Genomic DNA, 25,254 nt, shown 5'->3' on the forward strand with positions numbered 1-25,254 from the left:
ATGAACGTGCAAACATCTGCAAAAATTATTGTTAAACAAATGATAAGTTTTATTTCACTGGACAATTCTAACATATACTTGCATAAAACAGCACTATTTTCACTTTTGATCTAATTGATGCGATATACTATGTGGCAATGTACTGCGTCACATGCGAAACGATAAAAGATAAGCGACTTCCAGGCCACACAACTGTCCAAGTCGTCATGTTTGCAGGGATCCTATTTAGACCATATCATTACACAATTCGTATTTCAAAAAATCATGAACGTTCCCTTGCTACTGTACATATTTCATTCTTATTCCTTCATCCCTATGACTTGGTGCATAAATACTTATCTTTTCGCCATTTTGATGTTCCGTATTTTTCTTTTCTCCTCCAAAAGACATTCACTACATTTATCTTACTGTTGTTCTCCACGACGTAAGATTACTTCTCTGTGTTCCATATATATATATATATATATATATATATATATATATATATATATATATATATATATATATATATATATATATATATATATATATATATATATATATCACGGTTCTTTACTTCCTTTTTTGTCCTCTTTTGCTTACTCTTTGCCCTCGTTATAGCGTTTCATTTTACATTTTATGATGGTTGCATCCTTCCACTGAAGGAAACAACTGACGAGTGAAAGGACGTGCACGCCGTACATTGACTGGTTAACTGCAACGGCAGCCCAAATTAATTTTGTTGCATGTTCTCCTTTCTCTATTTTCCTCTTGCAAAGTGGACGACAGCTGAATATGCTACATACCCAAGTGGCTGAACTACTGAAGAAAGGAATTAAAAAGTTTATTCATCATGGACCTGTTATAATTATGGTGTTGGTAAGAATGAGCCATAGGCAGTGTGTGTAATACAAGTTTGTCATGAGGATTCCTGTTGCTATCTCCTCATGTAAAGAGGGACATCCAGAATAAGGAAGCTTCCATGGTTCATACTTGCATACCACACGTCCGTGTGAGACATTTCTAACATGTGCAAGGAAGAACTGCAGATGATATCTTATTGCACAGTAACTCCTGTGACATTTGGCAAATAGTTAATAACAACAATGGCATCAAGAATATCTTCAACTGTATTTAAAAGAGCAGATGTATCAATATGAACTGTTAGTTATGAAATTTTAACAGTTTGATTGAATGAATTAATGATAATCAGTGGAAAAAAAGTAAGCCAGGACTGGTCAAATAAGGTTAGAGTAAGCAGATCATAGGATGGGGAAGGGAAAAGAATGACATTTTTCATGTCTATGCAAAGTTGGATTAATCATGAGTTGTAGTTTTAGTGCATGAGATGACAGACTCCTTTAAAAAGTATAAGAGATGAAGAGAGATGCATGATGAACCAAAGTTGGGAGAAATCTTTGTCTGGCATTACCTATTAACACCATGATCATGACCACTACTCATCACTTAGACTCAAACTGCTAAGTAAGTTTAGTATTTAGAAAAAAGGAGAAAAAGAAAGAAAGCAATATTTCAGTAAAAATAAATAAATAAAAATAAATAAAAATAAATAAATAAATAAAAAAATAATAACAACATAGGTAATGTATCTGTTCAAAAAATAAAAAAAATACAGCAACGATAATTAATATCATAATATCAAAAGATGTAATCATTAAATATTAAAAGTGTTAAAAACCCATCAGCTTTATTAATTCTTGAGGCAGATAAAATTTCAAAAGATTGAATAAACATAAATTGCATTTTCTCTCTCTCTCTCTCTCTCTCTCTCTCTCTCTCTCTCTCTCTCTCTCTCTCTCTCTCTCATCATTTCAATAACACACTTAACATTCACATTACAACATAAATCTAAGATTTAGCTCTAATAAAGAGATGATATTCCCATGACAGACAAGCTAATTTCAAAGCAAGAATAATTTAGTAATAAGAACTACAGATCCACTGATACAGTACTTTAAAACTTTCCATCAACAAATGTGAACATGTTAGCTTGGATATGCTAAATATGGTAAGTGGAGAAATATGTATTGCTGATTTATGACTTTGGCTTCTTTTACTGAGAAAAAAGTAAAAATATGACCCCCATCAAGCTAATACAGGTAGAAAACATTGAAATACTTAGTGAGAACAACTTAATGAGGTAGACCTCACTTGCCAAACCCAACTCTGCAATCATTAAGAGTGAAGGCAACTGAAAAATATGAGAAAGAAAAAAAAAAAAAAAAAAAAAAGGGGGATGAGGGGGAATGTAGGACTATCTTATCAATTCCATCTTTGTATAACCTACTAAGCCAGGAAAACAATACCTTCTGGACAAAGTAAGGAACACTCATCATCAGCACAAATCTCTTATGCATGACCTAGGTGTCCAGGTGCTTGTCTCTTAACTCAGCCTAAGCCAACACCATGCCTCCATGTGAGAATTCCATCTGTATAGCTGGCTCCTGGAATGCCAGCCAATCTGAGGCATGGGTCGGCAACAAACCCATGCTGTGACACTTGTACAGGGCCAAGCCAACGTTGACGAGGTTTCCCAGCAGGTAGATCAGTTTCTGGGTTAAGAAGAAAAGCAGAGTGATATGACTTTGTTGTGGTGAGTATAAGTTGCCTATTTTCTAGAGCAGAATTTGTAAAGGTATTCTCCTTCATTTTCTGATCCCTGAAGATGAAAATTCCCCTAAGGTGATGGCCACAACAATAGGGTCTCCTTTTGTACTTTAATCCTCTCAGTTTCCTCTCTTCCCTTTTCCTTGCATCTTATGATAATCTGTCCTCCTACTTCTTTACATGTTCTCTTGCACTAACCATACATGCATACTATAACCACATTATTCTCTGTATCATCTCACCTTCCATTCCTTCTATGTGGACCAAACTGCCTTAGGATGCTTTTACTGATACCCTCAACCATCCACCATTTAATTCCTTCACCTTTATCTGATATATCAAATATATTAGACACTTTCATTACTTTCACTATTCATTCTTCACAAACTATTTCTCAAAAATTTATTTCACGTGAATTTTTGGTGCAACTATGCATTGCAGAACCTTTTTATGTGCAAGTTTACAGTTCTTCCTTCCATAAGATCCTGCTACTTTCCTACCTTGCACAAATCTATCTCTCACCTCACTTTCCATGCTTGGAAATTACATAGGTAAATATTTTTAGTTATCATCTGCTCTATTTTTTTTGTAAATAAACCTAAATTCACATTCCTTTCAACATTTTATTCTTATTGATTATGGACACTCAAAATCAACTGCTTTATTTTTACTAATTTCAAACAAGAACTAACTTTGTTTACATTTATCTTTAACTGCTGCCTTTTACTCACACTACTAAATGATTAGGGGCTTTTCTATGTCTGCATTCAAAAACAATTCCACATTCATATATTCCACTACAAAACACCTCTATAATCCATGACACCACTAACTTTTCTTTTTATGTACCACAAATACCTTTGCATTCTTATAAAAACCTTTTCAGCTACACTAAGGAAACTTTTCTCAGTAATTCCCCATGTTTATTCCTACTACCTTTCTCCTTGTAAAAAGGGATAATAATGACCTTTGTCTAGTCAACTGGCATACTTCCCTCTTCCCATGTTATCTTACATAATGTCCATAAATAATTTAAATATATCAAGAGCTTATTGTAAAAAGAATTATTCATTTAGTATAAGCAAACTGCATAGTATAAAAACAACTCTATAGTCTTCCTCAGTCATTTACACATATTTATACTCACCTGAAGACCAGCATGGACACCCTCAATAGTCCTAAAGGTGGCACTGGTGGCCCAGAGTGCCTTGATTGGTCGTAGCAGCATCATGCCTACCATCATTATTGGAAAGATGCTAATGCTGTTCCCTGCCATAAACATCAGGAACAGGTTCATTGGCACCTACAGCAAATTAAATAATTAATTAGTACAGTACATGGTCATATATAAAGGTTTTGAAAAGCATAGTTAGGAATGAATAATGTATAAATATAAGCAGCTAGGAACAGATTTAAAGAAAAGACTGCATAATGTTTGCATTTTGCATGGAGCATAGGAGCATGAAAGATGAAATAACATGTACTAGAGATGAGATATTTGAGAAAAATGTGTTCACAGGTGGACACTTCCACAAATCAGGCAGCAAGTAATTGGCAAAACTAACAGTTTCATTAACAATTAAAATTTCTACCAACTTAGAATCATAACACCAAAATCATGCATGTTTCTTCTAGTCTGTTTTATCAATAGATAAATCCAGCAATAATTGAATAGATAATAATTTACTTATAAGTGCTACTAATAATGCATTTATCTATTGAGGCTCTGTTAGAGAAAAATCATGGGCTCGAATTTCTTATTTTATCATTATTGAATAATTAACTAGACTTTAATGAGGTGAGATTTACGGGAAAATTATGATTTATTTTATCAATACTGAACTGATTCTTTGATGTTATAAATAAGATAAATTAATAGAAAATTACAACACAGATTTATTTGGCATCTATATTATTACTGGTGAATAAATTTATGTAAGGATTTTTTAAGATCTAATTATTTAATCAATTCACAACAGTCCCTGTTGTGAAGAAATATAAATAAGTACCTAAAGGGAAGAAATTTCAGCAGCTTGAGATATGTAATTGCTTATGTCTGACTGCTGCTTCCTATCTTTCCTCATCTTCAAATATTTTAATGAATGGCTGAAAACATTACTCTTGCCTTAATTTGCCTTTAATGGAAAGCAACCTCTCAGCTGGACTACCACCAAGACTTACAGACTTGAGAGGACTGAGGGCTGTGTCCCAAGCCTTCTTGATGACTAGGTTGGGGTCGCCCTGCCTGTTGGCCTCGGCATGGACTTGACTTACAGAGCTGCGGTAGCCTGGAGGTGCTGGCAGATTCTCATTCCCCCGCTCTCCCCTTTTCCCAGCCAGGTCAAGGGCCCATTTCCGCCGGTGAGCAATGGCACGACTAGTCATTGTTGTCAACCTGGCAGATGAAAATTGATTTTCTAATCCTGTATGATAATATTTATTCACATTCCTCAAAGAAATAGCAGCAATGAATCTATTAAGGTTCTCTTCTCTCTAAGATGAAAATTAAAATATGTGTGGAAAAAAAAATTAACCATTTAAAAAAGTAGCATGACAGGATTGATCTTTATAGAATCTCCCATGATTTGCCTCACCTCCACAGACCGTTGCCAATGAGATGAAAACTGCTGCTTCCACTTGGCAACCCTTCAGGAATGATCAGAATCTTACACTCTGAAGCAACTCTACTTGTTCAAAAATACTGAAAAAAAAAAAAGTCCATCTTTAAGACTTACAGAAATCTCATAAGATCTATATGCATGTATTTCCAAAAGACTTAGATGTCAGCACAGAATATTTCTTAATGATCTGAAGTTATATATGCAAAAATGTGTCACCAATCTGTACGAATAGTAGCCTTTTGCCTTTTACCAGTATTACTTCATACCTCGGATACTCCAAAAAAGGGTCACCAAACCCTAACTAGCTCTGGTGGGCCTTCACCATACTAGACTCTGACAAGGGAGAGTGGAGGAAGAATGAGAATCCTCTTATAATCTTGAGATATAAATTCTATACTGAACTGCAGCTCTTTCAGATGTGTGCGTATATATGTGTGTGTGTGTGTGTGTGTGTGTGTGTGTGTGTGTGTGTGTGTGTGTGTGTGTGTGTGTGTGTGTGTGTGTGTGTGTGTGAGTGTGTATGTGTGTGTGTGTTTACTTCTTCCTCTTGTTTTGTCTGTCATAATAGCTACTACTTAAAAAAAAAAAATTACTTGAAGATGGAGTAATGCCAGAATGTGGACTAAACTAACTATATATATATATATATATATATATATATATATATATATATATATATATATATATATATATATATATATATATATATATATATGAAACCATAACATTAAAGTCAGTCTGCCATTCACTATCTTGACATGCTTTAGCTAGACAGATGATCAGCTGCTCAGGTGGCTGAGCAAATTTGTGTTAGGTCCAATATACCACCTGAATGCAAGGTAAATAAACTCTCACAACCAAATCAAAGATGCAAATGCAGTATGGAGTAGTATGGTAAATGTCCAACCATTCAGAAATTAAACAATTCAAATATTGAAGCCACAAAAATCATGACTTCAGGTCATTTTAAAATTTCTGATTAGGGCAGTCATGTTCAATGCCTAAAAAACTCAATTCCTCCATCTATCAACTCGACACAACCTTCCACATAACTGTTCCCTCTTCTTTCATGACACTCAACTGCTCCCTCCTTCGACACTGAACTTCCTTGGCATGTTCTTTACTAATAATCTAAACTGGAAATTTCACATCTCATCTCACTAAAACAGCTCCTATGAAATTGGGCATTCTGAGTTGTCTCTTCCAGTTTTTCTCACCCTTCCAGCTGCTAACTCTGTAACAGAGCCTTATCCATTCATGTATCGAGTACACTCCATATACATGTATGAGATTTCAACTCATACTGCTCTTTTGAACAGACTGGAATAGAAAGCATTTTGTCTCATTAATTCCTCTCCTCTGAATGACTATTTTTTAGCTTCTCTCCTCACCTCCTTTTTTTTGTTGTTTTCTATTGCCAGTTTCATGCTAACAGCTCTTCTGACATTGCTAACACATGCCTCTCCACCTCCTGGTAAGCTCAAGTACTAGGAGATACATCCAGCCAGTCATTCTTGTACATATAATAAGATGAAGCTGCTTACTTGGCTGACTGGAGTATTGTTTTTTTTTTTTTTTCCTGAGCCAACCTTCCTTTGCCCAGTACTGAGTGGAGATCGGAGGAGGGTTCCAACAGGTAAGATAACCAACCAACAGTGCTTTGTGGCCCTCAGGCAAGTACTGCTGTTCATATCTAATAGAATAAGCGAGCATCAGGTAGTCTAGGAGAGGTGGGCTGGGCAAGGCAGGCCAGGGCTCACCAGACTGACATGTGTCAAGAAGAGGCTGGCGCAAGGCCGAGAGGAGTGTAAATGAACAGACTGTGATCTTTTTCATGACTAATAAGGTGAATAAATCATCAAAATACACGATGAAATCTCTCAAAAGCCTCAGGTCTGACAGATTCTTACTTGGCACCGCAATGGCAGGCAACCAACCGGCATTGAGATGGTATACTTAGAACCTTACTACTTATTAGGTGGATGTTATCCTTCGCTGGTGTGTTTTCCCTGTAATTACGTTGTCTTCTGCAGAGGCGACCAAAGCACAATCTGGCTTACGGTAACGCCACACACTGAGGCTCACAACGCCAGTCGCTGGTTTGTTTTCATCCTCCAGCCCAACTAGTCCAAGGGGTTCTAGCAGATTTTTTTTAATTTTTTTCATCTTTTTTTTCCTTTCCTTTTTCGCAATATATATATATATATATATATATATATATATATATATATATATATATATATATATATATATATATATATATATATATATATATATATATATATATATATATATACACACACACACACACACACACACACACACACAGGACATGACATGTGAAAGATTCAAATAATGCCACCTATTTTCTCCATTGCTCAGGGACAGGATAAGCAAAAATTATGCAGACACATGAAGAGGCAAGGGCAACGAACAAGGAAATGATACGAACCATCCTCTGACACACACACACACACACACACACACACATGTAAAAAGAAATAATAAATAAATAAATAGATAAATGAAATAATAATGAAAATGTAAATCTTGCTTTATAATATGAGAAAAATACCCTAAAACCCCACTTCCTGCACTGAGACAAGAAAGGATTTGGAGATTTTATAAGGTACCTACCAGCCAATTGTTCCATTATTAATTTTATCTTCAACGTTTTCAATCTTGTCGCCTCATTTCTAGTGCCCAGTGCTCAGTGCCTACAAAACCAAAGGTGCGAGGAAATGAGTGATGACGCGCGGAGAAATAGATCATGGTGTAAGTACGCTCATAGTACGTAACCTACCTCAAGGTACCACTGCATGTGCCTTGTTCAACACTGCATGCCTTTATTGTACTTTATTTTGCAGTGATCAGTGAGATTATTTCCATTATTAAAAAAGAAAAAAAAATGAAGAAAAAGAGATTATAAAGAAAATGACTATATCCCGCTCAAAATATGTCAGAATTCTTTAATATATTTACTAGCTTAATCAAATATAATTTTCTTCCAGTGTGGGAATGCCAAAAGAGAAGTAAATAAATTGAGCAGTTCTGTTAAGAAATGTTTGTTTGGGTTGGCCTGGAAAGTTTTTGTCGGGGACGAGGACGAGCAGAGAAAAGTTAGGTTCCCTCAGCTGGCGGCGCCTAGTGTCTTTCATGCCTCTGTGGACGTCCTATCCTCCCGACCCTGTCAGTCAAGAGAGCCCTGACACTGGAGAAGCCAAGGAATTGCAGCTCTGACCAGAGAAAATGCCTAAGGTGAAGTCTGGGCGGCTGTATGGCAGTTGCTTCCCCGAGTATGAGTTGAGGAGGCGCGAGGCGGGGCTGAGGGCGAGCCTGGGCTGGGAGTCTGGCATCAGACGCTCCCTCTACTCCTCCATGATCCCGTGCACCTCGTGGGACCCCCGTGAGAGCGACCCTAAGACAGGCTACGTCGGCCATGGAGGAGTGTTCAATCTCGAGTTCTCCCCAGACGGGTAAGATCCCATGACGCGCCCACACACGCGCACGTCTACCATTATGTTCTCATATCTGGAATCCATCATTACACACACAAATGCACGGGTTTTATTACCAGTCAGGCACAGGGAGGGATAAAAATCACGAATATTGAACAGTGACAACTGTTATATTCTTATGTAAAGGTTTATGGTGGAAGAGTGAAATTCTTTGATTCACCATTTTGGTTTGAATCATGGGCTGAATTTTGGTAGTTGTGAAGAATGAATAGCTTGGCAGTGCACTTTACACCAGACACTCATTAGAATGGCTTTCCTCTTGGTGTATGCTCAAATTTATGGTGTATTTGGAGCAGTGTTGACCTTGAAATCCATTATAAGCTGTTATTATTTTTTTTAAGTAGCCCTGATTATCACAGCTACACATCATATATTGTCTAAATTGTGACAGCCACTGTGATATCTTGTGTGGCAGCTCTGTTTGGTAAAAAGCACATCACACTACTTTCAAGATGCACCATTTTAAAATCTTGTATCATTCCTAACTGGCATGTATAGTCCTCCAACTGCTGCTCTATAATCTAATAACTGCCGAGTAACAATCGTGAGTAGAAACTGCGAGTAGTGAACTGGCTGGGATTCACGGTTCCATAGAGTGTATTCCTTTGTAATGGTTTGTTATCAACAGCCAAAATGCTTTGAATGCAATATGTAGTGTATCCTCGTATAAAGTGATTATGAAATTTTTTCTTCCAATAGTGAACGTAATACTAAATAAGTGTGAATTCACTATACATTGCTTATTTAGAATAATATTTTATTATTGAAGTGGCAACATATAGACAGGTCTGTTCTTTGTGGCTGGAAGAATATGGCCTTTGCTACATATTGAAATGAGTAATGTCATTTTAGAAAGGAAGTCATACTGCATTTTTTTTTTTTGTAAATATGTAAAGATAGATCATAAAATAAAATAAAAACTTTATAAATAAAACAAATAATAGTGAAACCTAGGTTGTCACATGTCTCTAATGTCAAACAAATAGGTCTTGGATTAAATTTTCCATAAAAAAAAAAAAACATAGATAAATAGAAATAACATTGGTCCCTAGGTATTATTTTAAATTTACACCATCATACTCTTCAACATTGGGAGTGTGATTTTTGCATACCTTACTGGATTCTAAGAAACTTTATCTCTGAGTTTCTGTGGGAAATCCATAGTTTTCAAAATAGACATGATTACTATCCCTGAGGTGGGACAAGGAAGGCACAAACCCCCAGCTATTTTAGGTTAGGTTAGATTAGTACCCCTGAAAGAGGGCCAGGGTGGTGCAGCCCTCTAGCTAGGGTAGGGGTATTATGGTGCAAATCTAAAACTGGTCCCTATTGTGGAACCAGACTTAGTTGGTACTTGGGGTGTTGGCTGTTCCTGTCTCACATTGGTGTTACATTTACAGTTGACAGACATATGAACACCTCTCTCTTTTGCTCATACTGTCATTCTTTGCCTTCATTTTTCCAAAATTATAAGCTGTTGAATATGACTGATTTTTTTATTATTATTATTTTTTAATGGCTTCTGATTTGATGATGGAACAATGACACTGTATATCTTCTGGTACACTTGGCAATGCATATAGGGCATGTGGTGCTGCCATGCCAGTGTCCTTGACATGTGAATCCCCAGGCTGTGCCCTGCTGGCCATTGTCAGTTACGGTCATTCTGGGGTTGAGGTTGCAACAGTGCGGAGAGGTACAGCCAACACCCCGAGTACCAAGTTAGTCTGGTTCCATTATAAACAGTCTCAATTCTTAACACAGGCAAGCTGGCAGCTATGTGTTCCCTGGACTGGGAGTCACACTGGGAGTGTCAGTTATGGTGCAGTGCCCTCTGTTTACATTCACATTTTATTTTTTTTTACATGTTATTTTATCAAATAAGCCACTGTGGAGCCCTGAAGAGTAATGATAGCAGCAAAGTGAGAAGAAAAATTATTAGAATTAAGGTAGAGGTGACAAAAATTATAGCCAGGCATGAAAATGGTGTTCAGGTAATTCTTTGTATTTTGGTCACAGTTTTGACAATAAGTCCTGGGAATAGGCTAGTGACTAAAGTCGAGGACTGTCTGTGGGAATACAGTCCCCTAATTGTGTTAGATTAGGTTACATTAAGTGGGGTTAAATTAATGACTTAGTACGTGCTCTAGGGGTATTGAGGGAGAATGGATGGGAATATTTGGAGGTTGGGACTTCGGCTCTGAATGGTGCAGCCCCATACTGGCATTCATGTCTCAGATCTTGTGGTGTAGTTTATTATGGCAGAATCAACGATCCTTATAGTAATCCACCTTTCAGTCAAAGACATCACTTTTCCTTCCATACCTCCTCTCTAGTCAACTTTCCCATCAAGAATTATCAGTAAGATTTATCATTCGCTGAAAGTCGCCCCCTTGTACTCCATCATCACCTTCCTCAAATAGAGTCAATGCCCTGCAGATTGAAAGGTATCCTATGTGACCAATGTCTCCAAAACATGGTTCCCACAGTATTATCACCAAAGATGGACACCTATCCCCTTTTATTTACTTAGTTGTGTTTTACAGGAAAAGAGCTATGCTCGTGCTGTCCTGTCTCCATATCTATAAGCATCCAGCTTAACTTTAAATTCATGAATATTTGTTGCTTGTACCACTGTTTCATCTAAGTTGTTCCATATTTCTATGCTTCTATTTGGGAAACCATATTTCTTGATATCTCTTCTACTTATTGTTTTCCTCAATTTCACTCCATGTCCTCTTGTATCTCTTGAGTCCTACACAAATAAGTCTTCTTTGTGTTAGTGTTACCCTGCCCCACATTACAGGCATCTCTGCAGCTTGTTGTGGCCCATCCCTGTGTTAGTCTTGTAGGTTCCCCACATTTCAGTGTGAGTTGGAGGCAAACTAACACCTGGTGTTAGATGCAATTCACGTTAAAACATTTCACATTAGTGGTGATCTGACCGTATATTGTTGGGCTTGCAGCTCTTCTTTTTAAATCTTTCCTCTTCTATCCTTAGTAGTGTACTACTGTTTAATTTCTTGCTTTTAGGTTTTGTTTGATGCTTTAGTTTCTGTGCAACATCTATTATTTTGAAATATTATATTATATTTAAAAGTATTAAAATATTTTCAGTTTTTGAATACATAAGCACACACACACACACACACACACACACACACACACACACACACACACACACACACACACACACACACACACACACACACACACACACACACACACAGTGGAGCCTCAATTACTGAATGCCTCCCTTTTCGAACAAATCCATTTTCAAACAAAATTCTGAACTCATTATTGCTTTGGTTGCAGTACCATAATTCAGTTTAAAAAAAAAGTTACTTAATTTCAAATATTAAAAGACATAGCAAAAGCTGCTGTTTATTACTAATTTATAGTTTTTATAAATATTTACTTCATTTTTTGTATATTTGGAAGAGAGACAGTGTAAGAGAGTAATTCAATCTGAAATAAGGTAAATGTGATCCCATTGAAAAGCCTTGATGTAAACAAAGTTTTCAATGCTCAGGAGTTATCCCAAGCCACCTGTGGCTCTCTCAATGACCCTCAATGCCATCACTACTGCACAACTGCATTTTTCCAATAGCTTTTCCTAGCAGCAGTGTTATGATCACCCTCATTTTGGCAGTAAGTGGGTTGCTCTTTTTTGTGTCCTTCTGTAAGGTTTCCTTCACAAGATCAGTGAGAAAGAGAATACCTGCACGGTCTGAACAGTATCATCTGATGAGTTCTGTGTTACTGAGTTCATTCAATACATCCTTTCTGGATAAATAATTTGTGAGCTGGAGATGTCATGAAGCACCTGTCTTGGCTGTGGGAGCATCTGTCATAAGCTGATAAGACAGGGTAAACTGGTGTCTGGGAACAGATTAATCCATTTTACATTGATTCCTTTGGGGAAAATGGTTTCAGTTTTTTAACATTTTGGATTTAGAACGGCATTCAGGAATGAATTAAGTTCTAGAACCAAGGTTCCATTGTATACACACACACACACACACACACATATATATATATATATATATATATATATATAATTTCAGATAATAGATTGGAGAAAAGGTAAACACTTCTTCTGATTTGGAATGACAGAGATTCATGCCAAATATATGTTCTGATTACTTATTCACTTAGCAGTGCCTCTTAGAAGATGTCTTTATGAACACTGCTTTAGTCACAACAGTATGTGGAGAGACAATGAAGAAAGTAAAAGGTTTCTATGCTAGAGCTGCTGCTGGCATCAATTTTCTCTTTACTACACCAGTGGGTGGGCCACAAGGTGATACAAACTTTTAAGTCTCCCTCCCTTAATGTATTTGTAATATTTCATGGAGACAGATTCTCTGAAAATGTGAAACTTACATGATTTCAGTCTCCACAATACCTAAGTTCAATAATACAAAATAAACAAAAATACAGAAGGTAAAGTGTACTCATCTGGATCTCATGGGTGTGTGCAGGAGTCATCTGGTGGCAGCATGTGAGCTGCGTGCGGTGATGGTGTTTGACCCTCTATCACGGCGGCAGGTGCACCACATACCTCATGCACATGAAAACTGTGTCAACTGTATCAAGTGAGTGTGCGTGTATTTATCTAGTTATAGTATACGAGTACCTTAGCTAACTTATGTGGTCTTATCTCCAGATCTGTATTTACCCAGTCCCTCCTTCAGTTGATATACTTTCCTTGTTGCTATGATCTCTTCTACCCATTCCATACATCTAAAGTTATATGGGAGAAGCTGTATTGTTTATGTTAGTCATTTTTATTAATCTTTGGTGTCTCTTCAGGTACCCTTACAGTGATAGTTGATATTTTTCTTTGTTTCTTTCAATTATTTATAAATTATAATTACGTACATCTCTCTTGCTTTTGTCTTCAAGTCTTGGCAACTCTATTTCTTCAAATCTTTCCTCATAAGTTAAATCTTTTATATTTGACACCATCTTGATTGTTTTCTTTTCACTTTATGTTTTCTTGAGGAGGACCACACAGTTTAAGTATATTATAGTTTTGGTCTAATAATTGTGATTACTATTTTCTTCATTATATTTAATTGTCTCTAATAAGGTTGTCTGATATGTAATAAGATTTGGTGTGAAAAATTATTCATCTGTCCAGGATCAAAATATTGTTTTGATATTGTAATCTAATGATCCAATACTTGAGGAGTTACACTACACATATTTAGATATTATTGAAGATTAATCATCAAAACTAGAAATAAAAATACACTGGGAATGTATAAGAGAGAGAGAGAGAGAGAGAGAGAGAGAGAGAGAGAGAGAGAGAGAGAGAGAGAGAGAGAAGGGTGGGGGTATTTTTATGTGGGTTTTAAAATGTCTGTTCCTTATTGCTAATGCTTGTTGCCTCCTTCAGGTTCCTAGACTCTCGAGTGTTTGCCTCATGCAGTGATGACCATAACGTTGCTCTTTGGGATGTGCGCAACCTCAAGCGGCGCATTAGACTCCTGCAGGGCCACACCAACTGGGTCAAGAATATTGAGTATTCTGCACAAGATGGCATCTTGGTCACTTCAGGCTTTGATGGCAAGATTCTGGGTTGGGACATTAATGGGTGAGTGGGCGATCAGCTTCTGAGATGCTGATGTGTGAGTTTGTGAATTGTGGTTTTTATTAACAACAAATTTTTGAACACACACACACACACACACACACACACACACACACACACACACACACACACACACACACACACACACACACACACACACACACACACACACACACACACACACACATAAAAAAAAAAAAAATTGCTCTTTGTTCTGATTTATGATTGCAGAATTTACTCATGACTAAATATCATAGAAAGACTTGAAAAATAGTGAAAATTGCATCAGATAGGAAGTAATTCCAATTCTAAGATTGATTCTAATTTATGAATGTCCCATTTATGAGTGCTCTTTTGGGAACGCAACACATTGTAAATTCTAGTTTGCCAGTAGTATATGAGGGAACCCTTCTCTTTGTTAAAAGAGAGATTATCTCTGAATTTGTTCCAGCCACTCCTGACATCCTACAGAACTAACTTATTATACCACTGCACCTCTTATGCATTCAGTCTCCCATACCATTTGCATATATAATCACCACTCAAACCAACAGTGTATGAAGACTCATCATCACTTTTCAACTACACTGTTGGTATATCCCTGCTGTATTATGACATGGAGACCCACCACTTAATGGGGAGTTTTCAGAACTAATCCACCAGATGTTGCTACTGCATATTCCCTAGTGATATTAGCTCAAATATTATTATCCCATGTAAATCCCATGTACATACAGATGCATAGAACATTGATCATTATGATACTTTCAAAATTCTGCATCAGGAATTAACTAGTTGTCCAACTATGTGTTTGTTAACTTTAACTAAGGCAAGCCAGTCAGATTGTTTTAACTTTAACTAAAGTGAACCAGTCAGATATTTGTTTTGTTAAGATATATGCCATTTCTCGCCGAGACACTTGAGTTGCCTATTTTCAATTAAGATTCTTGTTTCTGTATACTAGGAATAGGAAGTTGATCTTTGTAATTTGGAGCTGTAAGTGGCACAAGCATGTCGTCATTTTTACTATCACCCACATTAATACACTTCTGATCAGTGGTATACTATTTTGGAAATCTTGAAATGACTAAATAAATTGAAATGCCAATTCACTAGAAAATCAACTTAAATACTTTTGTTTATGAATACAGTTCAATTTTACCTGTGTTACTACTTAGAAAGAATTTTGTAGGAAAACCATATTATATTAGCTCAGTGCAGAATGACTCTGTAGGCATATTTGATATTGCTGCCATGTGTGAGAAGGGGACATGTCTGGAGCTGCTACCTGGTGACACTCACTAGTTTACCAAACTCACCATTAGACCAGATGTAGGTGAACCTCACTTGGAAGTCATTGAGGCCATGCCACCATTCATACATTTAAAATTTTTCTCCATTTCTTTACATGTATTTTTATGTAGAGCTACCAACCATTGCTACATTACTACATACTCCAATCATAAATGTGTTAGTAACATTAGATTTATTATAAATCCAGTTCTTTTTTTTTTCCTTTACTCTATTAATTTTATTTATTCAACTCCCTTGCTGTATTTTCATTTTGGGTTCTCACTTTCTCCCATCTCTAAATTGGGACATTTCTCATTATCAGACTCCATTTTCCAATCTTGATGCCATTCATATAACTTTTTGAACTCCTATATGCCAGGTATTTGTTATGTGTGAGGCTTACGTTCTGCAAAAAGCTCTCATAATGAGAATTTGCTTATATCGAACCTATCATCCCATTAATTATTGGGGGTTATGTTCCACGACCTGTTTTTGAACCCTCCAACTATTTATTCTGGCACCGTTTCTCAATGATAAAGCACATTAGTATAGATAAACTGTAAAATATAATATGAAAATGCATTGTAAACAAACAAAAATTTAGAAATTATACTGGAAGTTATATGTACTCCATTCAGGGTAGAGTTTCTCTGAGTCTGACAGCCCAGAGCTGCTGATTGCTTCCGGGAAGACATACCCAAAGTCTACGATTGAAGCTGATAATTAGCTATCTGAGGATTGACTTTAGGGTTAGAGGGAGGAAAAGGTTAATTATAGGCGAGGAAAGTGCAGGAAGACATTTGCACCCGCCACCCTCCAGTGTGAATCGGCCACCATACCTCACCAGCCAGTCGCACCAGCACCGGTACTTGCATAATGGTGAATTTTTGTCACATAAAACAAATACTTGGCACATTTAGTTTAGTCGCATATGAGTGAATTCGCATATTTTGAACTTACATGTCGAATACTGGTATATTTATGAATTGTTGTATACTATACAGGACTGTGTGGTTGAGTGTCTGGATTTCTGTTTATCTAGTATATCCTTCTGTTGATGTACACCTTTGGCTGCTGCTATGAGTATCATCTTATCTTATAGTTTATTGCAAATTTTTATACTTCTTTGGGAAAAACTGCACTTTTCTCTTTCTGATATTTTTACTTGTCAATTTTTCTGGTGACTGAATATCCAACTGACAGCTCCATGTCTTTAAGGCTTTCCTCATCATTTTGGTTTCCTATCTCTAGTACTACTTACTTGTTATGGTTTGTATTCTTAACCCCTTATTCTCTCTCTCTCTCTCTCTCTCTCTCTCTCTCTCTCTCTCTCTCTCTCTCTCTCTCTCTCTCTCTCTCTCTCTCTCTCTCTCTCTCTCTCTCTCCAAAATGTGGCAAGTACACAATTTCATCATTATCTACTTTTGGTCTGATCATAGTGATTGTAATTTTATTCATTATCCAGAAAGTAAAAAGCCATATGTATCTGCATATTTTATTTTTGTTATTCTGTGATGAAAAATGATGATGTACAACTGTGTTTTCCAGTGAATTCATACCAAAGAGCGTGAAGATGTAATTCAGACATGTAGACTAAAGAATAAACTAGACGAGTATATGTAGATACAAAGATGAGACCATGCAAATTTAGCACAAACCTTATGTAGCACATCTCAGTAAACACACACACACACCTGGATAGTAATTAAATCAGATTTATTTATATGTATATGTATGAGCATCTCCTTCCTTTCCAGGTACACTGAAGAAAGCCTACTTCCAACTGAGCTGTTCAAAATGCAGGGCCTGATGCGGATGCGGCTGAGCCCAGACTGTAGTAAGCTTGTGATGTGCACCACTGGAGGCTACATGGTACTGGTGCACAACTTGAGTCTGGAACACTTGGCACAGGATCTTCAGGACTTCAAGGTGCATGTGTGTGTGTGTGTGTGTGTGTGTGTGTGTGTGTGTGTGTGTGTGTGTGTGGGTGGGTGGGTGGGTTGGTGGAAGCTGTGTGAGAGAGAGAGAAATTCTGAATTATTTACTTATTAGCAACATGTTTACAGACATATGGGCAATTAAATTTACACATTTATTTTTCAATATATTCCATTAATCAGAAGAATTTGTCTTTCATTTATTGATTTATCCGAGTAGCAACATATAGTTAATAAAAGTATTTTACTGCCATAAGACCTTTATAACTGTTTGTTGATTTGATGTAAGAGCAACTGACCTGGGTTGTTTTGTGTTTCTAAAGCAGTTGTGTTGCCATTATTTTGTGAAATAGTGGTGTCAATAAATCTGAGAATAAAAGATGTAGGGAGATGAACCAATTGGCAGTTATATATTGTACCTTGGAATTGTGGCTTTAAACTTCATGTGTTAATTACTGGCAGACAAGTTATCTTACTCATTCCCTTTGATTAACCCCTAAATGGTTAGCCAGGTAATAAATGCATCCTTTCAGAGTGAGAGCCACACTGATAATTTTTGCCAAAAAAGTGTTTTCATCAATGCCCTGTGTGGCAATTTCAGACAAAAACATGATATATCATAGTATTTTTCACCGGCACTCTTTCCTCTACATAATAAAATGGTTGTAGCACAGCAGAGATATGGTGCTTGGAAGAGGTGCTCCTTTTGGCCGTATCTGGCAAACTTGTTTGTGCGAGTACAGTTGACCTTGGACTTGTTCTCTCACCTCACCCAGTGTCACATCCCTGTCACCCACACAACATGCATTTCAAAAAGGCATCTTATGATACTTTTCTCATTCAATGATGTTTTTATGGTAGACTCAGTGCACTTCCCAATAATAGGATTGGAAGTTGAGGGAACCCTAGTCACGCTCCCTTCATCCGTGCATCTGGATGTGGGGAAATAGTTGTTAGCTTGTCCCTCCATTTCCATGGTCACTTATCCACTGGGACTTAAGGGAAATGAAGGGCAAGGGTTGCCATCAGCCACCAGACAATAATTACATCACAGAATTACAAATCTTGGCAGGAAAGAGGACAGGAATTCCAATATCCCGTTGTCCTCCAAGTGAGTGGTAATTCCCACCACTCGCCCTTTAGGGGTTAAGCTTCTTCAGCTCATCCAGAGGCAACAAAGTTATGGTGTTTTATTCATTGAGGTTATTCACTTCTGAGTAAAGATAGTTTTATTATGCATTGAATACCATTTTCTTTCACAGCCTAACATGTACCGGTTGATGCAGTTGTCCAACACACCTCTGCCACAAGCTGCCATCTTTACCCACCTGTTTTATGCCCAGCGTAACAGGGTGGAGTTCATCTCAGACTTCCCTCAGTCCAATGAGGCTGAGGTCATCCACTCCCTGCAGGTGCATCCCCAGGGCTGGTGTATCCTCTCACGCAACACTTCTATGGATGAGTCTTCAGAGGTAATAATGGCATATCGCAATTTCTCTTCTTTGTTGCTCTGCTCCCTTCCATTATCTTCTCTTATCATGTTTCTTTTTCTTTTTTACACGCACACACACACACACACACACACACACACATAATGGAAGGAAGTGCCAAAACTGTAGTGCAATTAAGTGAAAGGCAAGATGCATGGAAAAAGCTCCAAGAAGGAGATAAGGTAAAGTTTGAGAGGAAAGTAGATAAGTTGGAGAAACAAATGAGTGAGCAAGAGATCATACAAAGAAAGGTAGTAAACTTTGAGAAAATAATAGAAGAACAATTAAATGAGGCCAAAATAACACAAATGGTGGTAAATGTTATCAAGATAAATAGTCTCTTGTAAGGGAGACAGTTGACAAAAAGAAATGTATAATTGTCTTTGGGGTTAAGGAAATTAAGGAAATCAACAAAGCAGTAAGAGAGAAAGAGCTGAAAGAGATAGTAAACAAAGTGGTGGGAAAGGTACAAGAGGAGGGAAGATGTCTGGTTAATGAAGTGAAATACCACAGAGTTGGGAAATTTACAGGTGAAGGGTACAGACCCATAAGAATAAAATTTAAATCACAGAAGGAAGCTAAGGAGGCTCTGGTTCGGGCTTGGAGATTAGCTAAAGATGAGGTAACAAAAAACATATGGCTGAGAAGAGACTTAAATGAAAAGAAAAGAAAAGAGTTAATTAAAATGAGGGATGAAGTAAAGGCAAAAAACAAGGAGAGATCGGAAGAGCAGAAGGAGATATTCTATTGGAGGGTGTTGGACATGAAAGTGAGGAAGTGGTACCTGAACAGGAGGGAGAACAGGGAAACAAGCTAAGGAGAAAAAAGAGCATTTTGAAGGTAGCTTACACAAACATTAATGGACTCATCTCGGGATTAAGGGAATTAAATGTTTATTTAAATGAGAAAAGTCCTGATATAATGGGCCTCACAGAAATAAAATTATATGATGAGCTAGAGGTAAAGAACATTGGGCAAAATCAATATAATTTATGGAAAAGAAGTAGAACATATAAGGAAGGAGGAGGAGCGATGTTTCTAGTTAAGAAAAGCTTAAAGGTGGTTGAAATAGAATATGGCAGCGGATTAGCTGAGGCAATAAAAATTGGAGTGGAAAATACACAAGGCAAAAAGAGGCAATACATAGTGATGTACGTACCACCAAAAACCAATGCCTGGTCAAATGAAGAATATGAAATAATGATAAAAGACATAGTGAACTGGACAGAGAAAGTGCTAAGTGGTGATAAATTGATCATGATGGGAGACTTTAACTGTAAGGAGGTGTATTGGGAACAGTGGTACATGGAGGGAACAGTATCATCTTGGGGAAATAGATTATTACAGCTGGCAATGGATAATATATTAACTCAATGGATAAAAGGAGATACAAGATTTGGAAAAGATGGAGAAACATCAAGACTAGATCTGTTATTTAGTAAGGAACCAGAAGGAATTGAGATTCTTCACATAGGGTGTCCATTAGCCAAAAGTGACCATGCTACCATAGAATTCAATATAAATGAGGAAATAGAGAATCAAAGGAATGAAGAACACCATGCTGGGAGATTAAACTACTATAAGGCAGACTTTGATAACATGAGGAAGTTTTTTCAAGAGGAGAGATGAGATAGATTCCATAAGGCTACAGGGATCCAAGAGAAGTGGGATGAATTTCTTAAAATATATAAAGAAGGTGAAAAAAAGTTTGTGCCTAAAAAGCAGACAGTAATAGCTGGTAAAAAAGAGTGGTTTAATAAAAGATGTGAAACAGTAAGAAGGATGAAAGAGGATACATGGAAAAAATGGAGGAAAAATAAAAGAATTAACCTGTGGAATAACTACAAACAAGCAAGGAATGATTACGTGAAGATCCTGAGGGATGAACAAAGACAGTTTGAAAAAGATTTAATAGATAGGTATAAACATGAGCTGAAACTCTTCTATAGATATGTGAATGGTAAACTGAAAAGCGAAGTGAGTATAGGAAAGCTAATGGTAGATGGAGTGGTTTATGAAGACCCGAAAGAGACGGCAGAAGTGATGAATAAGAGCTTTAAGGAAGTTTTTACTAAGGAAAAGGAATTTATAAGGCCATTGTGCACACCTGAAAATGGAAAAATAGAGGGATTTCAAGTAACAAAAGAGGAAGTTGATGAAATCATCAAAACGTTTAGAAGTGAGAAAGGCCACAGGACCGGATGGAGTGTCAGGATGGGTAATAAAAGAATGCAGTAACCAGCTTAGTGGTAAATTACATACCATCATACCTCTTTTAATGAAGGAATAGTTCCGCAGGATTGGAAAAGGGCAAACATTGTACCCATATTTAAAGGAGGAGACACACAAGACCCACTAAATTATAGACCGGTTTTGCTGACAAGTGTGGTTGCAAAAATATGTGAAAGGATAATAGAAAACAAATGAACCAAGTTTTTGAAAGATAAGGACATTCTCACAACTTGTTAATTTTGCTTTAGAAAAGGGAGATCTTGTGTCACTAATTTATTATGCTATTATTCAAGAGTGATTGATATCATACAGGAGAGAGATGGTTGGGCAGACTGTATTTATCTAGATTTAAGAAAAGCTTTTGATAAAGTGCTGCATAATAGACTGCTGTGGAAGCTGGAAAAGATAGGTGGTGTAAATGGAAAAATGCTGAAATGGATGGACGATTTCCTTAAAAACAGAGAGATGCGAACAGTAATTAGGGACCAGATATCAGTGTGGAGCCCAGTATTAAGTAGGGTCCCCCCGGGGTCAGTGTTGGCACCAATAATGTTTGTGGTGTATATAAATGATATGGTGGAGAATGTATCCAGCTATGTGAGTCTTTTTGCTGATGATGCAAAACTTATGAGAAGAGTGAAGGGAACAGAAGATTGTGAAGAATTACAAAGAGATATAGACAAGGTGTGGGAGTGGAGCAACAGATGGCAAATGGAATTTAACTATGGTAAGTGTAAAAAGATGGAATTTGGAAAAAGTAACAGAAGGTGTAGCTATAACTATAAGATGGGAAATGAAACAATAAATAAGACAAGAGAAAAAGATCTGGGAGTGATTTTCTCAGAATTTATCACCAGAAAAACATATTAACAAGATAACAGGTGAAACTCTCAGCCTACTAAGAAACATAAGGGTTGCCTTTGCTTATCTGGATATAGAAATGATGGGGAAAATAATCACCACAATGATACGTCCAAGATTAGAATACGCAGCAGTAATTTGTTCATCACATGGAAAAAAAAAAAAAAAAAAAAAAGTTGGAAGGAATACAGAGACACTTATTCATCAATTTTTGACCACTGCTTTGACCCTTTTGTGGGACTGGCATTTCAGTGGGCATTTTTTTTATTGGATTTTTGTTGCCCTTGGCCAATGTCCTTCCTACATAAAAAAAAAAAAAGAGAGCAGCAACAAAGATGATAACAGAATTGCAAGATTTGTTATATGAGGAGCGACTAGCTAGAATGCAACTCCCAACCTTGGAAAAGAGACGAGAGAGAGGTGACTTGATTGAATTGTACAGATTGCTGAGTGGGATGGAAAACTAGATAGGGAACATCTCTTTATAATTAACGAAAGAGAAACAAGAGGACATGGAAGAAAACTAAAAGTAACCACCTGCAGAAGGGACATAAAGAAGTTTAGCTTCCCTCATAGAAGCATAGAGGCATGGAATGGACTGGAAGGGGAGGTGGTGTGTGCTACAAACATTCATGACTTTAAGGAAAAGTTGGATAAAAACAGTTATGGAGACGGGACAGTATGAGCTTAGCTCCTCTCCCGTATGTCACAACTAGGTAAATAAATACACACACACACACACACACACACACACACACACACACACACACACACACACACACACACACACACACACACACACACACACACACACACACACACACACACACACTCCCTTGAAGGTCTGAAGATGTTTTGTTAAATCTGAATGACTCAAAAAATCACCCTTGGTGAGGATGTAGTGATGGGTTGGCTGCTGCTAAAAACTGCATTTGATAAGAACTGAGTATGTAATGAGTGATGAAGAAGTGATTAGTTAGAATTGAGTAGTGGTGAGTGATGTGCACCAAGTGATGAACTGTGTTAATAGTAAATGATGAACTATGGTATTGATGTCTAATGAGGTGTATTACTGATGATTGTTGAATGGTGAGGTATGCTAGTTGTAATGTATATTGAGTGGCAAACTGTGTTAGTGATTAGAGATGAGTGCTAAACTGTATTAGTGATGAGTTATTATTTTGATGGTGAAGTGTTGTTGTATTGTCTTACAGTGGAGCTGTGTGCATGACATCCAGGATCTTGGTGTCACTGTCTGTAAGGACCAGGATGAGGATGATACACCTTCTCATAACCTCTCCTATGATGACGTGCCTGCCTCCACTCCTGAGCCTGAAGTACAGCTGGCAGCCTCTCCAAGCCGGCCCATGGGCAGCAGCAGTAGCAGCAGTAGTAGTGCCAGTGTTGGAATCACTGGTGAGAGCAGCAGTGGCAATGGCAATTTGCACTTGTCTGTGACCTTCAGCCCACGGATGGAGATTACGTTACGCCACAGCCCCCAAGATGAAGTGGATGATGGAGGAGGTGGGAGTGGTGGAGGAGAGGCAGGTGGTAGTGGAGCAGAGGGTGGAACAAGCAGGAATAATGGTAGTGTGGGGGCTGTGGATGGTGCGGGCATTGCAGTGGGGAGCAGTGGTAGTGGCAGTGGGGGCATAGACATACAGTTTCGGTTTACCTCAATGGACGTATTTGAGGCGTTGGAACACATCCGTGAACGGCGGGAGGAGCAACGAATGAGACAGGACCGCCAACGACCCATGCGGGAGGCAGGTGAGGGTGGCGGTGGGACTGGAGGAGGCAGCAGCAGCAGCAGCAGCAGCAGTAGCAACAACAGTCCCTCTGGTGGATCCAATGGAGAGGCACCTTGGGCTGCCCTTCCACGCCTTAACCACAACATGACTTTCAGTTTGCGAAACAGACGAGAGACAGGGCGTGAGGGCGCACGGGAGAACGCAGGTGCAGGTCGGACTGCACCTACTGCTGGCCTGGATTCCCAGAATGCCTTCTACATCCGTACAGGGTCAGGGAACCACCGGGCCATTGTGCTGCTGCAGCCAGGCCAGAACTACCCCCGATACTACCGCAAGGTGGATCCCAACCACAAGATTGCACGCAACATTCCCCGCCTCACCCACTACATCGAGGAGCCCAATGTTGGTCGTGGTTTCATCAAGGAACTGTGCTTTAATGCTGATGGTCGCCTCATTTGCTCTCCATATTCACACGGTGTGCGTCTCATGATGTTTGACAAAAACTGCTCGGAACTTTCCACGTGTGTACAGGACAAGCCACAGACCCTCTATGATGTGTCCACTAGTAACTGTCATTCAAACTGTGTTGTAAGTACCAAGTTCTCTCCCACACATTGCCTTCTAGTCTCTGGCTGCCTTAATGGCAAGATTGTGTGGCACCAGCCAGTTCTTTAGTGTCCTGAGGGGAGAAGTGAGTGTCAAGACAATTGGTGGTTGTGCATGGCCGCCTCAGCCTGAACTCTGCAGTGTGGGCCTGTCAACCGTTGTGTCATGTGTTGCTCCTTTTGCTGAACACTGCACTTTGTGGGGTGGTGCAGTGAGATGCTGACTCATCACAGTGTTGGGGGGAGGGAAGCAGACCCCTTGCTCTTATTGCCTTCTGCCCCCTCTCCCAGAACTTGAAGCTGCCTGGCATTGGTACTTTAGACTTGCAGCAGCAGCTACTTCACCATTTTTATCTTTTTTAAATGACTTTTAGGTACTTGCTTTCCATCAAGTCTTCCTTGTTTGAAAGAAGAAAAACAGTATTGAGCTGAAGCCTCTGTTTTGCTCAAGGTGGCCAGCAGCAGCAGCAGCAGCAGTGCCCCACCTCCCCATGGACAGGGCGGTGGCTGTGTGAACAATGTGTGAGGCAAATCAGCCAAGTGTGTGATGGTTGTGTATGTGTGTCATGCATTTGTGAGTGTAGCCCGTCACTTGGTTGAAAAGAAAATGGTAACTTTGTTTATTTTAACAGAAACCAGATTTTTTGCATTTGAAGGTGACAAAATTGCTGTAATTTTACATATTATTTTCATTTGCAATGTCTTTATAGTTATTTCTCATGTTAAATTTATTTAGTCCA

At 38.1% G+C, this 25,254-nt stretch overlaps 2 protein-coding genes across 6 annotated transcripts; one reads left to right on the forward strand and one right to left on the reverse strand.

Moving 5' to 3' along the window:
* Window positions 1–833: 833 nt before the first annotated feature.
* LOC135090881 (ER membrane protein complex subunit 4-like) lies at window positions 834–7,609 on the reverse strand. 5 transcript variants are annotated; one of them, XM_063988053.1, is made up of 6 exons: window positions 7,591–7,605; window positions 5,495–5,561; window positions 5,202–5,308; window positions 4,789–5,002; window positions 3,755–3,910; window positions 834–2,552 (listed from the first exon to the last, which is right to left on the reverse strand). In XM_063988053.1, exons 4-6 carry the CDS (start codon window positions 4,990–4,992, stop codon window positions 2,394–2,396), a joined length of 519 nt encoding a protein of 172 aa, XP_063844123.1. In that variant the 5' UTR covers window positions 4,993–5,002; window positions 5,202–5,308; window positions 5,495–5,561; window positions 7,591–7,605; the 3' UTR covers window positions 834–2,393. The 5 variants fall into 5 exon arrangements, with proteins under 5 accessions (XP_063844123.1, XP_063844116.1, XP_063844133.1 ...); XM_063988046.1 differs by lacking the exon at window positions 7,591–7,605 and adding an exon at window positions 7,197–7,367; XM_063988063.1 differs by lacking the exon at window positions 5,495–5,561 and having other exon boundaries at window positions 7,591–7,609.
* Window positions 7,610–8,242: 633 nt separating this feature from the next.
* Window positions 8,243–25,254, forward strand: LOC135090841 (DDB1- and CUL4-associated factor 10-like). Its single transcript, XM_063987944.1, has 6 exons — window positions 8,243–8,704; window positions 13,231–13,344; window positions 14,151–14,348; window positions 17,396–17,567; window positions 18,838–19,047; window positions 23,373–25,254. The coding sequence occupies exons 1-6, from the start codon at window positions 8,478–8,480 to the stop codon at window positions 24,582–24,584; spliced, it is 2,133 nt and encodes a 710-aa protein (XP_063844014.1). The 5' UTR covers window positions 8,243–8,477; the 3' UTR covers window positions 24,585–25,254.

Source organism: Scylla paramamosain, chromosome 3 (genome assembly GCF_035594125.1).
Source record: "Scylla paramamosain isolate STU-SP2022 chromosome 3, ASM3559412v1, whole genome shotgun sequence".
Lineage (NCBI taxonomy): Eukaryota > Metazoa > Arthropoda > Malacostraca > Decapoda > Portunidae > Scylla > Scylla paramamosain.